This window comes from Podarcis melisellensis, assembly GCF_964234715.1.
Source record: "Podarcis melisellensis genome assembly, chromosome: 10".
In the NCBI taxonomy this organism is placed as follows: Eukaryota; Metazoa; Chordata; class Lepidosauria; order Squamata; family Lacertidae; genus Podarcis; species Podarcis melisellensis.
Window position 1 is genome coordinate 22533127 of NC_138542.1, and position 18469 is coordinate 22551595.

Consider the following 18469-nt stretch of genomic DNA (forward strand, 5'->3'; position numbering starts at 1 on the left):
CAAACATATAATGGGAAATAATTGCAAAGCCACAGAGAGCTTTAAACAGAAGGTCCAGGTCTCTGTGCTCGATACAGAAGCAACCAAAAAGCTATTTCTCACCCATTGCTCATAATTTCCCTTAAAAAGCTGCAAATATCTATCTATCTATTCCTGGGTCTGTCTCACCACCCTGGTCTGGAGCTACTTGGAGTACTTACCATATTTTTTGCTCTATAAGACTCACTTTTTCCCTCCTAAAAAGTAAGGGGAAATGTGTGTGCGTCTTATGGAGCGAATGCAGGCTGCACAGCTATCCCAGAAGCCAGAACAGCAAGAGTGATTGCTGCTTTCACTGTGCAGCGATCCCTCTTGCTGTTCTGGCTTCTGAGATTCAGAATATATTTTTTTTCTTGTTTTCCTCCTCCAAAAACTAGGTGCGTCTTGTGGTCTGGTGCATCTTATAGAGCGAAAAATACAGTAATTAGCCACAAGGTTAGTCCCTGGCATCTCCAGTTAAAGCAGCTCAGGCAGCAGAGCTAAGAAAGGCCTACAATATTCAAGAGCTGCTGCCAGTCCGAACAGACAATACTGGGCTGAATAGTCCAATTCATAGAAGTCAACGTTATATTCTAAAAGCCAGTTATTACGAAGATGCTTCTTTGCTGGTTTCTGTCCCTTTCATAGATTTTTTTTTTTTTCATTTTCTCACCCTCTGGAAAAAGAAGATCTACTGCAGAATTTGCTCCGGATATTCTCCACCATTTTTGTGTGTGTTTTGGTTGCCATTTGCTTCCCCCACCTCCAAAATGTCCTGGAATGATGCAATATTGTAGATAGTGAGAAATGGTGACCACGCTGCTCAACATGGTTGCAACATCAACAACTTTGGGCGGGCGGGGGGGGAGCAGCTCCGTGACTTCTGCTGACAAGTCCCACCCCAGTGAAACTGGAGAAATTTGGTGAAATGGCACCCCCTAAAACTTCTCTGTCTGCAAATATTGTTGTTGTTGTTTAGTCGTGTCCGACTCTTCGTGACCCCATGGACCAGAGCACGCCAGGCACTCCTGTTTTCCACTGCCTCCCGCAGTTTGGTCAGACTCATGTTCGTAGCTTCGAGAACACTGTCCAACCATCTCGTCCTCTGTTGTCCCCTTCTCCTTGTGCCCTCCATCTTTCCCAACATCAGGGTCTTTTCCAGGGAGTCTTCTCTTCTCATGAGGTGGCCAAAGTATTGGAGCCTCAGCTTCACAATCTGTCCTTCCAGTGAGCACTCAGGGCTGATTTCCTTCAGAATGGATAGGTTTGATCTTCTTGCAGTCCATAGGACTCTCAAGAGTCTCCTCCAGCACCATAATTCAAAAGCATCAATTCTTTGGTGATCAGCCTTCTTTATGGTCCAGCTCTCACTTCCATACATCACTATGTCCGCAAATAGGTTGCAGAATTAAAAGGGGAATGTTTGCATACAGTGCTCTTTTCTGTATCCTGAATAGGATCTCCATTGAATATCTGCTTGGCGTGAGTTATGTGAATTAAATATCTGTTTGGGGTGATTCTTCAACATCAACTTTGTTGGACTGGTCATGTTGTGCGGATGCCTGATTATCGTCTTCCAAAGCAACTACTCTATTCCGAACTTAAAAATGGAAAGCGTAAATGCTGGTGGTCAACAAAAGAGGTTTAAAGACTGTCTCAAGCCAAATCTTAAAAAATGTAGTATAAACACCAACAATTGGGAAACATTTGCCAATTGGAGAACAGCCTTTACCAAAGGTGCCATGGGCTTTGAAGACACTCGAACTCAGGATGCAAGGGAGAAATGTGCTAAGAGGAAGGCAAGCTTGGCAAATCCACACCATGATCAACTCCCACCAGGAAACCAATGTCCCCACTGTGGAAGGACGTGTGGATCTAGAATTGGCCTCCACAGTCACTTACGGACTCATTGTTAAAACTGTGTTTATGGAAGACAATCTTACTCGGCTACAAGTGATCGCCAAAGAAGCAGCAGAAGAAAGAAGAATGTGAGGGGAGCCCAAACTGACCTCGGCACTTTCTCTACCCCTTCTCAGTAACCTTACATGACAACGTACATCACAGCACAAAGCACATCGTAATGCCGTAGTGTAAACAGCAGTAGCACTAATGCAGCAGTAGCATCTGATCCTTTTCCCTACATTTACTGGACCTCTGGCCCAAACTGTGTTTGCAAAGGATGCAAGCCAGCTGCTTTCTCCATATGTTGGGTTACATGCCTCAGAGATCACATGCCCTTGTCATATCCTGCCCACCTACTACAGCCAAGCATAACTTTTTAGCACCATCGAGTGCAGGACTATCACTCATCTTCATACTTGTGTCCTGGCTTGGCAGCAACCGAAGCAGTTTACAGTTATTACTTAAATAATTATTCAGCATGGTTAAAACAAAAAATTGAACAAGTTCAGTATCTATCAACTTTGTTTCTAAAAAGGGCATAACAAAATGATAAAAAATATAAATTAATATAACTGCCAATATCCCTGAGCCAGCAGTACAAGAAATAAAATAGTAAGGGACTGCTTCCCCAACACCACTGAATTTTCTTAATGCAATGTAATGAACGGCTGATAAATTAAAACAATGTGAATATTCTTAATCACTTCCAGTTTAAAGTTATTAGTATCATTGTTATTTGCATATGAAAAGGAAGGCAGCCAAACACTAAATTCTCTTTGTGAATTCCTGCAAAAAATGGCCAAGTTGCGCTTTGAAAGCCTTCATCTTACTGTCCTAATTGTTGGGTCTCTTAAAAACAACAACAGGCAGCTTCTCTTACTATAGTATCTACTCTCCAAGCCTCTTTCTGTTCACACCTACAAGGGAAGTTTTAATTTCTCTGAAGGCTAACCATATGCCTTGAGGTGCTATCTGTTCAAGGAATACTCAGGATACAGTAATTAATTCCGTAATGATCTCCCTCTTGCTTGAAAACAACAAGGCAAGGAAGGTCTCTAAACCCTTTGGCAAATGTCGTTATTCTTCAGAGATTTCTTTTGTGAATAAGCCTTAAGTAGCAGCGAGAGGCGCTGAAGAGAGATTGCAGCTCTGCTGAACACATTGTTTGCATGCACTGGAACACACGGAAGGCAAGAATTCCAAAGCAGGCAAAAAGTCTAAGGTCCAGTCCTTGGCATCTCCAGGTAGGTCTCTTGAACCCCTCTTGAACCCCTGAAGAGCTGCTGGCAGTCAGTCTACTAGAGTGTTCCAGTGACAGAAGTCAAGCTCAATAAGGATGCTCTTCTGATGACTGCTTTAGGTGACTAAGCTTTCTTAAAAAAAAACTTTCTCAGGAAGATACCCAATATAATGCTCAGGGTGGAGTTACCTTCAGTGAATTGAGGTCCAGGACCTTTAACAAAACCCACTACAGTCGTACCTTGGTTGTTGAACACCCTGGAACTCAGACATTTTGACTCCTGAATGCCACAAACCCGGAAGTGATTGTTTGTGAATGTTATTTTGGAACCCAAACGTTTGACGGGGCTTCCGCGGCTTCCAATTGGTAGACTCGGGTTGTATATATGTGTAAATAAACCATATATCATAAAGACACCACAGTCTCCACAGTGTCTCATTGCAGAAGACACAGACTGTGGGCTAAAGCAACCCCTGAAATCCCTTGGAGACTGGGGTAGCATGGCACAATATAAACAGGATTTTAAACAATATACTGATTTTGGACTCTGCTGCAGAAAAAGCTGTGGTGGTTCCTATTGGCTAGGGATTTAAAAGATGGGATTGGCCAATATGAGAAGATTGACAGAAACAGGTTGGCAAGTGAAGCTCTCTACAGCTGAAAATGGAAGCACGCAAGGCACGAATTTTGTTTTTCGAAAATGAAATTTTAGGTTTGAAGATGCTAGAGACCACACAGCCCATGGCAAATGCAAATTCTTTTAGGTACACAGACACACAAAGTTGGAGGCAGGTGTGTAGGGAAGAAATAGCAAGAAAGATCAGATTTATTTATTTCTTACATGTGGAATCTGACGTTCAAAAGTTTATAGACAGAAGTAGTAAAATGCAACAATTTTACTCACCAAAATAAGCCCCGATATTAATGAAGAAGTTCCTGTGAGAGCAACGTAGAACTTGGGCGTCAATGTGTTCAAAAACATACTCACTGAAAGAGAAAAATAAAACCACTTAGTATAGGACATTTTCTAACCTTTTGCAGTTCCAACATTTGCAAGTCAAGTTAAAAGAAAATTTCTTGCTTTTTGAAAACATCAGAAACCAGAGCATGTTGCATTCTATACGAAACCTTAAAGGTAAAGGTAAAAGGGACCCCTGTCCATTATGTCCAGTTGTGACAGACTCTGGGGTTGCGGCGCTCATCTCGCTTTACTGGCCGTGGGAGCCGGCATACAGCTTCCAGGTCATGTGGCCAGCATGACTAAGCCGCTTCTGGTCAACCAGAGCAGCACACGAAAATGCTGTTTACCTCCCCACCGGAGTGATACCTATTTATCTACTTGCACTTTGGCGTGCTTTCAAACTGCTAGGTTGGCAGGAGCAGGGACCAAGCAATGGGAGCTCACCCTGTCTCGGGGATTCAAACCGCCAACCTTCTGATCGACAAGTCCTAGGCTCTGTGGTTTAACCCACAGCGCCACCCGTGAAACCTTAATGCTTCCTATATCCAGCACAAAGCTGGACTAGAGAGGGCAGAGCAACATAAAGGCACTCAAGCCTTTGTTTCTGCAATCTATCTAGGCAGCTTTAATCTACCTTCTGGAAATGACATGAAAGACAGAGATTAACGAAAAACCTAACGTTGACTGCCAAATACATTCAGCATCCTTCTGCCAGCATATAGATGCGAGCCAACAAAGTTATGCTAGTATCTTGCTCAACCTGTCTCCTGAGCACTGTTCTGTATTACAGTGTTAACAAAACCTAGCAGGCAAGCATGGAAGATTTCATGTCAATACTTCCCTTTCAGATCCCTTGCGTTAGCTAAGCAGCTACACGATGTCATAGCAAGGCAAAAGCAAACCCTGAGCCAAGTGTGATGCAGAAATGCTTTCATTACAGAGAGTGACTGTTCCTATATGTCACTGGAGCACAATTCTTTATGCCAGCACAATCAAGGGTTCTTAAGAATTTACCGTGCATGAAACCATTTGAACTGAAAGATGGGTCTTGTTTTAACAACTGAAGCAGCCTGCTGCACATCTTTCTAGACTTCACCTCCTTTGTCAACCCTTGTTTCCGTTCCTTAAAATCCCACCCTCTTAGCTGCATGTCTTTGGGGAGGGAAGGGAATTATTGCATAAATTGGAATCTCAAAACAGCACAGCAAAAAACCCCAAAACCCTCTGGGAGAACATTTTTTGAGTTCACCTGTATGAAATACCAGTAATTTCCACATCTTGCAGTGCAGACCATAATATAGGGGTGGTCATCCCGTAAGCCTCATGACCAAACAGAACTTGTGTGTTCCCAGTAATAGCCCCCAAATCTAATCACCATGCCACCTTGGACTCCTTTTACCCTCTGCTTCTGCTGCCTGAGCAGGAATAGAGCAACTTCAAGCAAAAGGGGAAAGTTGGCTTAGTCACCAGTGCCATGGCTTTTTTCAGCCCCTTCCTCAAAGATTCACTCTCTTATTGTTTACTCATTTAGAAACGTACATCCCCAATGCTTCCGTATACCTGAAGGAGCATCCCCACCCCCATCATTCAGCCTGGACACTGAGGTCCAGCTTCCGAGGGCCTTCTGGCAGTTCCCTCACTGCAAGAAGTGAGGTTACAGGGAACCAGGCAGAGGGGCTTCTCGGTAGTGGCGCCCATCCTGTGGAACACCCTCCCAACAGATGTCAATGAAATAAACTATCTGACTTTTAGAAGACATCTGAAGGCAGCCCTGTTTAGGGAAGCTTTAAATGTTTACTAGATTATTGTATTTTAATATTCTGTTGGAAGCTGCCCAGAGTGGCTGGGGAAACCCAGCCAGATGGGCAGGGTATAAATATTAAATTGTTGTTGTTGTTGTTAGTATTATTATTATTCCACCAGGACTATAATAACACTTTCACACTCATCAGCCTGATGGGCGGGATATAAATTAAAAATTATTATTATTATTATTATTATTATTATTATTATTATTATGCTTTTTTTAAAAAAAGATCTAATTTTCTTTTACTAAGCATAAACCACAACCTGCTTCAGACAGCATATTAAAAAGATTTTGAGGGAGCTTTCCCTCCCCAGTCAGACCCTTCCCAAGGTGACGGCTGGGAGCCACACAAGAGCTGCTTAAAAACTGCCAGTGCCAAGGCATAAGCAGATGCCCAAGGAGGGCTGGGATGCAAGATCTAGGTGTCAGAGCTGAGGTGTGCACAGAAACACACCAGAGCCAGGAAGACCCTGTTGCGTAGCCCAAGATACAAAGCTCTTTGTAGCCCTTTCTGGAAGTTCAAGTGGGCCCCAAGGCCTGAGGAGGGAAGGAGTGCATGGTTTGAGAATACTTCAAGTTGCAGCAGCAATAGTTACTGCAGCAGCACATAAAATCAAAGGCTCCTGGGTTCATGTGTTCGCTTCTGCAGCACATATACTAAAATTGGAACGATGCAATCAAAGGCTCCTGGGTTCAAGCCTTGGAAGGTCCTAATGAGTCTCGCAAGAGGAGACGGCTCTCAGTTGTAAATCCATGTTTGCACTTTACCAACACACATTGTAAAGAGGGGCTCAAAAGGACAAATTTTCTTCTCAGTAACAAAGCTAGGAAAATAAGCCTTCTAGCCTAACTGTGCTATTTTTTTATGTGAATAATTTCCCCACCCCTGCCAACTTTCTTTTTTAGTATGAAGGAATTTTCAGTTGTATGAGTTCTAGCAGTATAGCTGAGACACATCATGGAGAACTAGTCCATTATGCAATGTAAACTCATGAGTTACTCTTCGGTCTTCAACCTTTGGATTCCTCAGCAGTCCAGATCTTATCTCACTCTGGGATTTTAAATCTTTCTTAACCCGCAGGAGAGTGGAGGAATCAGGGTCAAACAGCATCTTCACACACATTTTAAACAAGAGACGCTAGCATGGCCAATCTACTCAAGACCATGTTCCCTTCCCATCATTTCCTTCATCCAAAGACCACACGAACCCTTTTACCTCATTTACTGATCAACTAATTCATTGATTTATTGTACTGTATTTATTGTCACACAGTACAAATACAGGAACGTTGTGAAACTAAGGTGGGGGGCAATGTTGTGAGTGTACAGCGGTACCTCTGGATACGAACGTAACCTGCGTCTGCGGGTTGTGATTCGCCGATTCTGCGCATGCACATGATGTCATTTTGACCGTCTGCGCATGCGCGAGCAGCAAAACCCGGAAGTAACGCATTCCGTTACTTCCAGGTCGCCGCGGAGCACAACCCAAAAGCACTCAACCTGAAGCATATTTAACTCGAGGTATGACTGTATTTAATAAAACTTTTTATCAAATTCTTTAGTTTCCTAACTGCAAGGTTTGGCGGGGATTCTGTGTGTGACAGAAAAAACACCCCCCCCCTCATTGTATAATAATATTTTTAGTTGAATATTTCTGATTCATTCTGGAGGTACTGGGTGTCCCTGTTTGGAGGTATTACACCCGGTGCTCATTTCCTTGTTTCAAGCGCAGCAACCATCCAGTTTCCTTTTTTTCTTGTAGGACGAAAATGCACAGTTCGTCAGGCTCCGGTTCCTATAAAATGCAGCTGCGGAAGAGTCAACGCACCACATGAATCTAAATGCTTGCTAAACAGGCCCTTGCCAGGCAGCTGCAATTATGCTACATCTCTAAACTGCTGCGCTAATTTATTTCACTGCATATTAGGCTCACTAGATGAGACGGTGCTATGGAGAGCAACAAAGGAAATAAGTGCTGCTTGCCATAAAGCATTTGACAGAGCTATAAAAATGATACAGTATCAACGAGCCAGGAGGAGCATTCAATTGCTAGACCTTTGCGGGGAGCGCTAAATATGCTAACAGGCTTCTTCTCCATTTTAATATATGCATCCTGTTATGACAAAAGTTGTATTTGTCTAGAAATGCCACAAATCCCTCTCCAACATTTATTTTTTTGTCAATATTTCTATAATCTAAATAATATGCATAAGGAAGCACATATGATTATTATTTTCCTAGTTGACATACAGATTTGATTTCAGTCAAAAGCACTTTGTCAATATGTCTGTGTGTGTGTGTGCGTGTGTGAGTGAGAGAGAGAGAGAGAGTTATAGTAGTTCCTCACCATGGGTAGGTATCCTGTTTACATGGCACAAAGGTTTATGAGGTTAAGCTTTATTGAGAGCAAAGCCAACGAACTAAAACCCATTATCGGGAGTCATTTAATGTGATTAATGGCTCTGGTTCTTTGCAAACACCTGGTCAGCACATTTCTCTCTTCTTCTTCTTCTACAGAGGGTTTCCCTCTTCTCTTGAGAAAAGCAGAGCAACTCCAGCTGCACTGATTCTATGTGCTTTCAGTGTTTACAAGAAAGGTGGCTGACCTATGGTCAGTGCAAAAACACTCCTTTGCCCGAAGAATGACAGCAAACAGCACCTTTGCCAGCTGCAAGATCTCCCTCATTTTGACACCTCAGGGTTCTCCCAGAAAACTCACTTATTGAGTATTCATCCTGATTTGTTTGCAGGGAGATTAGATGATGTTGGTTAGTTAATGAGAATTACAGTCGTACCTCAGAAGTCGAACGGAATCCGTTCCAGAAGTCCGTTTGACTTCCAAAACGTTCAGAAACCAAGGCACGGCTTCTGATTGGCTGCAGGAAGCTCCTGCAGCCAATTGGAAGCCGTGGAAGTCCTGTCAGACATTCAGCTTCCAAAAAAAATGCTCCCAACTGGAACAATCACTTCAGGGTTTACAGCGTTCAGGAGCTAAAACGTCCGAGTTCCAGGGTGTTCAGGATCCAAGGTACGACTGCATTTCTATTTTTTTTTTACTGGGAGGTTAGAGGACGTTACATCAAAGTAAATGAAATCCCACACTTTCCAGGGCATTTTCCCCATCACTTTCCATACTGCAAAAAAACCAGACTTTTTGGGAAGTGAGTTTGTTGCACAAGGCTTTCCATTCAACTGTAAGAGTATGATCTGAATTGGCCTGTATGTATCCCACCCCAAAATAGCAAAAAGTCAGGAAGCACCCCAAGTCTCACAAGAAGAATCTTGGATTAAAGGCTGAATCCTAATACAATAATCCTTCCATATGTATCCACGGCTTAAGTAGAAAACACACATTTGAATTCAATGTTTAAGTTTTAGCTCCACCCTGCTTTCCTCTGTCCCATTGAGTTCTCCCATTACGACCATTTGCTTTCTTTTAAAAAGCAGATGATGATGATGATACAAAGACACCTCTTGAGCATGTACAGAGTGACCTCCCTTCGACATTAAGCAACTACAGTCTATCCACACACACTGAGAATGAAGGAATGGGTCTGATAGTAGACCTCCCACAATTAGCTTTCTTGAATGTATTCTGATGACACAGCCCAGAGAGACTTTTTTTGAAACGTTCTAAAATGTGTACATTTGCACACAGTCATATAACTTAGGGGGTGGTAGCTTCAGCTGTCCAGTTTTCATCTCAGCAGGGGGGGGGAACACTGCTGTAGAAATGGAGGGAAATCTTCCTGGCCTTTCCAAGAGCAAAGGGGGGGGGGGAATCCCTGCTATGGTGCCACAGCTACACTCTCCACACCAAGTTCCTTTCATGGAGATAAGAAGTCAGGAAAACAGTTCAAAGATAACTCTTGAATCTCGGAAAGAAAGAAAGAAAAAGCTCAAATCAAGAAGCCAGCATGCTGAAAATCAGACTCAAAAACACCCAAAGCTCCATGGAGACCAAGGCTATAATTATCGACAAGTAGGAGGTTTACACTTCAAGCTGCTTGACTGCTCAAGCTGCATTAGATCTTTTAAAAACCGTTAAACGTGTCTTCAACGGTCATGTGTTCTGGCAAACAGAATTACCATCAAAGCCATGACTGCTCGCCATCAAAAGCTAGGGTGTGATTTTGTAAAAAAAGAAGCAGCTGAGCTTCTTAAATCTGCAACGTTTTCAAGTTGCGACTGGGTCCAACCCAAATGGCTCTTGCATTAATTGAAATCCATCATGCTGGCTGCTGTTTGTCACGTCTTCTTGACTTCGTTGCCCCCTGTGTAATTTCCCCCTTTTCCCCAGGGCCTGTTTTCTGAGCAGAGGGTTTACTTTACAGGATCCTGGAGCGAGCATTTGTTCTTGGGTTTCCCTGTTCTAATTCTTGTTGGTACTATACATCGTTAAGTTAAAAAGGAAACTCTGTTACGATTTCTGTTTTATTATATTTGATGTTTGTTTGTAAGCTATGTGGGAAGTGGGGGTACAAATCCAAGTCCAGAAAGACCTATTATTTTTTTTTATAGCTACAGCTTAAATGTAAATTTTAGTGCCTTTAAGTACTGATACGCATTGCTTCGATATCTCAGTAGCAGAAATTACATAAAGATGTTGATTGACTACAACTCCCATCAGCCACAACCAGCAAGGCCAGCAATCAGAAACCCCAATTTCAGTTTGCTCTGATTCAGCTGTAAAACACAAATTTTCCTGGGGGAAAGTGGCAGAAGAAAGAAAAAACCCACTCTGATACAAACCTGGAAATCTCAGCCCTGTGTCTACAAATGCTGCACTAGGAAGTGTGGATAAGCCCTCATCTAAGCTAAAATAGTGCAAGACTCACTAAGGTATACATTTCCAAGGCCACATCCACACCATTAACTGAAAGCACTAAGATAAACAATCATGGTTTTTCCCCCAAGGAATTCTGGGAGCTGTACAGTGGTGCCCCGCAAGACGAACGCCTCGCAAGACGAAAAACCTGCTAGACGAAAGGGTTTTCCGTTTTGGAGGCGTTTCGCAAAACGAATTTCCCTATGGGGTTGCTTCGCAAGACGAAAAAAATCTTGCATCCCCCTGCGGGTTTTTTTCGCTTTTTTCGCCCTGTTCTTAAGCCGCTAAGCCGCTTATCAGCTGTTCCGCTGATAAGCCGCTTAACAGCTGATCGCTGGAAGCCGCTTGACAGCTGTAGCGCTAATCCGCTAAGCTGTCAATGGGCTCGCTTCGCAAGACGAAAAAACCACTAGACGAAGAGAATCGCGGAACGAATTCTTTTCGTCTAGCGAGGCACCACTGTAGTTTGTCAAGGGTGTTGGGAGTTGCTAGGAGAGACCCCACCCCCACCCTTAGCTACAATTTCCAGAGTTCCCTGGGAAGAGGGATTGGTTGGGATTCTAGGAATAGTAAGTAATAATTCATGAAGACGTTATTTTCAGGATTAGCTCTCTTTCAAAGCTATCACAAGAAAAAGATGTTGCAACATAGGAAAGCAGTTCAGCTTTTGCTGTTGTTTGGTTTGAAAGCCAAGGAAAGCCTTCTCAAAACGAAAACAGGCTTGGAAATACAACTTACAGTTGTCGGGAGGGGGCTGTTTTGTTTTCAAGTGAGCGCACTTGGCTCAGAAACTGAAGCGGCTGTATACATTATTAAACATCACGGGCAGTTAAGGGAATAGCACTGATGACAGCCTAATGCCAGTAAGTGAAAGATGATCCACATAGTGAAGTTTTGCAGCAGCTTCTTAAAAGATTTTGGTTTTGACAACTGTGAAGAAACAGATGTTCCAAAGGTGAGGAGCAGCCACTGGGTTAGACACCTAGTTCATCTAAGCAGCATTGCACCCATAGGATGATGGAGTGAGAGGGAGAGACAGCTTCTCCATAATTTGTAGTAGCCCATGAAAAGCTCCTCCTGCATGTGTGGGGGACCCTCTGTAAGTGTGGGAGTTTGTTCAGGAGGCTGCAGGGGAGAACAGGGGAATGTGTTCTCTCTCCTCAATCTAGAGCAGCGGTTCTCAGCTTGTGGGTCCCCAGATGTTGTTGGACTACAACTCCCATCATCCCTGAGCTCTGGCCTTGCTAGCTAGGGGTGATGGGAGTTGTAGTCCACCAACATCTGGGGACCCACAGGTTGAGAAAGGCTGATCTAGAGACTCCACTGGATCTCACCCTCCTGCATGCACCAAAAGAGCCCTTTAATTTGCAGAAGGGACAACCTAGATCAGGCATGGGGGACCTCTGGCCAGATGTGGTTGTCCTCCCACCAGCTCCAGCTAGCATGGCCAACCGTCAGGAATGGTGGAGTCTGGAGTCCATCTGAAGGGACACAGGTTCTCCACCCCTTATTTAGATTCTCAACACACCTCTTTCATACAGACTGGGCATACTGATGATTTAAAGAACGGTTACACCCTTGGACAGATTTTAGAGACTGCATGAGACATGGAGATAATGCCTCTGGGATGTGTACTAGGCAGAGAAAAAGTGCAACTGAAAACCCATGGGGTGCTTTGTGCAAATGCATCACTCTGCTGAAAGGGTAAAATGTCTCATCAAGGTTAGGGTTGCTTTTGATAACATATATGATTAAATTAAAATGTCACACAAGAGTAAAAAAAAAAAAAAGCTTATCAAGTGCCTGTGGAGAAGAAGAGAAAAGCTATTCATACATGTATTCCAAATAATAATGTGTAATTAATTTTTTATTATTATGAAGACCTTTTCATATTTTGCAGCGTCATTCTCCAGGCTTCGCCACCAAAGAAAATCAACACTGTTAATTCTCTTAAGCCTATCCTAGATATACTTCCAGGTAGTTCAAGAAAGAGTCTGTAACTCAGTGGCAGAACACATTATTTGGTTTGGTTTTTTGCAATCTTTGCTACAAGGGAGCCCTTTCAAGACAGCAGAACGACCCCGCCTGAATCCTTTGAAAGCTGCTGTCAGTTGCAGGAGACAATACTAGGCTAAGTGCTCTTGGCCAACGTATTAGGGGCCAAGGCTTGCTCTGAGCTTTGCTCAGCCCTGGGGGAGAGGGTGTTACATGTCCAAGTGGACATGCCCCAAAGTATAAAAAAGCCTTTCTGGAGAGAGAAAACAGCCTGCAAACTGGGCAGCACCATCAAAACGATCCTATCCCAAGTTGCCACCCACCATACCTCAGTTGGCAGAGGCACCCAGAGGTGAGCCACTGATCTCAATGCACAAGCTACCTAAAAATCTCAATGCACAAGCAACCTGAATTGAAGTAATTCGATCATCCAGGAACCCTGGTCATGAACTCTGTATGGATTTAAAAGATCAACACCAGCACTTTGAACCGTGCCTGGAACTTCACTGAGAGCCACTGCAGTCGCTTAAAGCAGGGTCAGCAACCTTTTTCAGCCGTGGGCCGATCCACTGTCCCTCAGGCCATGTGGTGGGCTGGACTGTATTTTGGGGAAAAAAAATGAACAAATTCCTATGCCCCACAAATAACCCAGAGATGCATTTTGAATAAAAGCACACATTCTACTCATGTAAAAACACCAGGCAGGCCCCACAAATAACCCAGAGATGCATTTTAAATAAAAGGACACATTCTACTCATGTAAAAACACGCTGATTCCCGGATCATCCGCAGGCCGGATTGAGAAGGGGATTGGGCTGCATCCGACCCCCGGGCCTTAGGTTGCCTACCCCTGGCTTAAAGACTGGAAAGGGGGTCCCCTATGCCTGAAAGTAATGTGCCTTGTTTTATTTCCAGAAGGCTTTATCAAAACGCTGTATGAATCAGGGATTCCTGCAGGACCTGTCTCAAACGTCCCCTTTGAAAGTGTGGAGTTACAATACAGTACTAAGAAAGCAAAACCAGCAGGTTATTTCAGTCTTGCTGCCTGGGCTGGACGCATGCTGAGGATTATTAGCTAAGCCCTAGAGAGTCATTACCTCTTCCCTCAAGCAGGCTGATAGCAGGCTTTTCACCTGGGAGCTTCCTTGGGTTAATTTAATAGTCTTGTCTAGGAAAACCCTTCAGAGATTGCTCTGCAAATCCCAGCCAGAAGGCTAACAGAGATTAGCGTCGCTATGATCTTGCTGCCTGTGATTTTAAATATACTGTTCTGATTCATGTCCAGAGCTGCTAACGACTGTTACTCGGGGAGGAAGGGATGCAACGGGAAAGAATATGGAAACACAAGAAACAACAACCAAGTTTCCTCTTGGAATGCTGCAGCTATGAAAAATAAGTATTTCATGTTGGTTGCTAATTTGAACCGCAAATCCAGAAGACGACTCTGTGGGTAGCAGGTAAACCTCATGAGAATTTGAGATTTTGAGAATGGGGTCAATAACCTGTCAATATGGCACTGGGTTTATTTATTTCATAAAATGTGTACCCCATCCTTGATTGTGAAAAGTTGTATACATTACCTCAAAATGGTTTACAAAAGATAAAACAGTAAAAGCAAGACAAATCTACAACTTGATTTACAATCAAGATTTTTTTAAAAAACCAATTTAAAACATACCAAAGTTAAAATACTACAACAAATTGAAAATTACCTCAACTTTCAAAGCATCTGGTAGGCTGGTCTGAACAGAAATATTTTTTAGCAGGCGCCAAAAAGAGTACAGTGAGGGTGCCTGATTAATCTCTTATTACCTCTTTTTGTCTTGTTGCCACCTCCAAAAAAACCACACCAATCTATTGCCTTTAACTACCGTATTTTTCGCTCTATAACACGCACCAGACCATAACACGCACATAGTTTTAGAGGAGGAAAACAAGAAAAAAAATATTCTAAATGAAACAGTGGATGTATGATTTTTGTGGTTCATGCTGTGGCCACAGACATGTGATCTGACAGTGAGTTTGGAGTAGCCCAATGCAAAAATCCTGAGGATCCATGTGGATCCGTGCTTTGTAACCACGTTTTTGCACCACTGTGACCCTAGGCAACAGTGGGTGCGTGATTTTTTTGGTGCAAGATGTAGCCATGAACATGCTATGTGATCTGATGGTGAATTTGGGGTGACCCAATGCAAAAATCCTGAGGATCCATGTGGATCCGTGCTTTGTAACCACGTTTTTGCACCATTGTGCCCCCAGGCCACAGTGGGTGCGTGATTTCTTTGGTGCAGGCTGTAGCCATGGACATGCTATGTTATCTGATGGTGAATTTGGGGTGACCCAGTGCAAAGATCCTGTGGATCCATGCTTTGTAACCACATTTTTGCACCATTACAGCCCCAGGCAACAGTGGGTGCGTGATTTCTTTGGTACAGACTGTAGCAATGGACATGTAATGTGATCTGATAGTGAATTTGGGGTGACCCAATGCAAAAATCCTGAGGATCCATGTGGATCCGTGCTTTGTCACCACGTTTTAAATGGGGAGGGAAGGAAAAACACAGAAGGGACAAGAAGCACAAGAGGGGTGTGCGGAGAAGCAGTTGGCTAAGAATGCAGGGGAGGAGTTTAACGGGGTGGGGGGGAGGAAAGGAAGGCAAAAGTCCCCCCCCCCCAAGCCAGCCCTCTCTCTCTCCCACCTGCATGTTTTTCGGCTGCCTGCGAGTCCCTGGAGCACGGAGAGGAGGAGGTGGTGGGCTGGAGCCTGCACGCAGTGTGACTAGGAAAGAATTAGAAGGAAGGACTCGATCCTTTCCTTAACCCTCTGCTTGCCAGGAGGGCAGGGGATTCCCTGCTCTTTGTTGAGTTTGAGCAAACGCAGCAACAGAAGCGGGAGGGCAGTAAGACCCTGAGGCAGAATGCAGGAAAGCAGCAGCTTCCGCCTTCCCTCCGCCCGCCCGCCCGATCTTATTTTTGCCTGATTATTTTTGCCCCTGCGCTCCTGCGAGTCAGCTCCAGGGACCACACATTCGCTCAATAACACGCACAGACATTTCCCCTTACTTTTTAGGAGAAAAAAATCTGCGTGTTATAGAGCGAAATTTACGGTACTTTTGTCAGGAAATAGTTTAGCAAATGGGTGGGGAAGGCCCATGGCTGAAGAAGGGGAAGCCACCTTTTCCGGGGAGCCATCAAAGGTCAAGAGAAAGCTACCTAGCAATGCAAGATCAATATAACCAGGCAGGCCAGCCCTAGGGATGAGGCTGCACAATTAACATAGCTTAAGAGTTTTGTGACGATTAAGTGGTATATAATTCTATAAATGGAAGGATAGCTTCTATTTGCTTCAGATAGAATGCTGGTCCTCAAGTGCTTCAGTGGAAAAGAGATCGCATTACTGCCCTCTGACTCAAGAGTACTTTAGTCCAACAGGAATCTAAAGCTGCGGAAATGGGCAAGTCCCTTTAAACGGAAGAGCTTCTCTCACTTGTGAGGACAGGTTGCAACCTTGTCTGTTGTTGTTGGTTGCCGAAGCAACATTCTAAATTTGTTCCAGCTTAAGTGTCACACACAACTGACTGCTTCTGATTGCCTTGCCACGGCCCCTTTAGTCTACTAGAACCACCACCTTGAGCAGGTCAGACCCACAAAATCATGCAACAGCGAAGAGGCTGCAGGAGTTTTACACATGGAGAGTTGCCAAGTGCTTTGGTTCTGCTTTTCCTGCCTCTGTTGCAATGTGCAAAACGGAGGCTCTCGGCTGCGACAAGAACAGTAAACTCCGGATAATGCCTGTAGAGGGTGAAATGTTCTCCCCAGGAACAAGGTCTCAGAGTCCCTGCTTTCTATGCATTACAACAGAAGCTGGGGAAACAGAAATGCAACTCATCCATGTTTTTTATACAATGCTACTGTTCAAAAGGAACAGACCAAACAGGAAGGGAGGAGGAGCAGCATTGTGGTAGGTCCTCTGCAATGCTGACAGAGAAAAGGCTACTCAACACCTACTATGCCTCTGTCTTCACCCAAAAGGAAACCAATGCCCTGGTGATAACAGAATAAATGATGTAAGGAGGGAATTGCAGCCCAAGATAGGAAAAGAGGTAGTAAGGATACACCTAGCTATTTTAAATGAATTCAGATCTCCAGGGACTGATGTGCTGCATTCAAGGAGCTCATAAAGGAGCTTGCAGATATAATTCTACAGCCTTTAAGAATTCTTGGAGAACAGGTGAGGTCCCTACAGACTGGAGGCGGGCAAGTGTTGGCTCCATTTCAATAATGGGAAAAGGGAAGACCCAGGTGACTACCTACCAGTGAGCTAGAAGGTCCTAGAACAGATAATTCGACAGTCGGTCTGTGAGCATTTAGAAAACGATGCTGTGATTACTAAGACCCAGCATGGATTTCTCAAAAATAAGTCATGCCAGTCCAATCTTTTTTTTTAAGGAATTACAAACTTGGTGGATCAGGGAAATGCTGTGGACATAGTGTATCTTGATCTCAGTAAGGCTTTTGACAAAGTCCCCCATGATACTCTCGTGGAAGAGGGGACAGAGAGGAGAAATGATAGCCGTCTTCAAATATCTTAAAGGTTGTCACATGCTTGTTTTCTCCTGCTCTGGAGGGTAGGACTCAAACCAATGGCTTCAAGTTGCAAGAAAGGAGATTCCGACTAAACATTCAGAAAGACTTTCTGACAGTAAGAAAGAAAGCTGAGGCAGGAAGCTCTGCCGGACCTCTGAGGAGTCTGCCTGCCTCCTCCCACTCAGCGAGTGCCCCCTGGCATTTTGTCACCCCCCTCAGTGGTGACACCCAGGGCAGACCGCCCCCACTGCCCCCTACCTCTGCCCCTACTTTAGTCACGAAGAAAAAACATTTATTTTCTGCTAAGCCTTTGGCTTTTCATTATCTGTATCCTCTTTTAGTGGGTGAGATGTTTTAAACCTGCATTAAAAAAAATATTTATGTGTTTTAGATTTTTCCCCCGTTTTGTTTTATGCTGGTTTAGATGTAAATGGTTTTTAATTATTGTGGTAATTCGCTATGAGTCACTTTTTAAAATAAAAAAAATAAAAGCAACTAATAAGATTATATATATCTATATATCTATATATCTCTCTCTCTCTATATATATATCACTCCACAGCCTATGCATGTTTAACTTGTGCACATTCAAGATTTCTAAGCTTAGCAAAAAAAAAGAGTGGGGGACAGAAAAGGGGCAGGCATTGGGAAGAAAGACTTTGGCAATTCCACCGACCATTGAACCCAATGCATTTGACTATAGACAATTGGGATTGAATGTAACCCCTGTGTACATTCCAGGCTTAAAAAGGTAAAGGGTAAAGGGACCCCTGACCATTAGGTCTAGTCGTGACTGACTCTGGGGTTGCGGTGCTCATCTCGCTTTATTGGCCGAGGGAGCCGGCATACAGCTTCCAGGTCATGTGGCCAGCATGACTAAGCTGCTTCTGGCGAACCAGAGCAGCACATGGAAATGCCGTTTACCTTCCCGCCGGAGCGGTGCCTATTTATCTACTTGCACTTTGACGTGCTTTCGAACTGCTAGGTGGGCAGGAGCAGGGACAAAGCAACGGGAGCTCACCCCATTGCGGGGGTCCGAACTGCCGACCTTCTGATCAGCAAGTCCTAGGCTCTGTGGTTTAACCCACAGCACCACCCGCGTCCCTACATTGCAGGCTTACACACACACAA

At 44.0% G+C, this 18469-nt stretch overlaps 1 protein-coding gene across 4 annotated transcripts in view; it reads right to left on the minus strand.

Annotated features, from left to right (window-relative positions):
• The window catches only part of ST7 (suppression of tumorigenicity 7), a 95010-nt gene that overhangs the window by 38326 nt on the left and 38215 nt on the right, over nucleotides 1–18469 (minus strand). For all 4 annotated transcript variants that reach the window (XM_081928982.1, XM_081928981.1, XM_081928983.1 and 1 more), the window contains exon 2: nucleotides 4065–4147. In XM_081928982.1, coding sequence (XP_081785108.1) covers nucleotides 4065–4147 — 83 coding nt within the window. The remainder of the gene's footprint in view (nucleotides 1–4064; nucleotides 4148–18469) is intronic.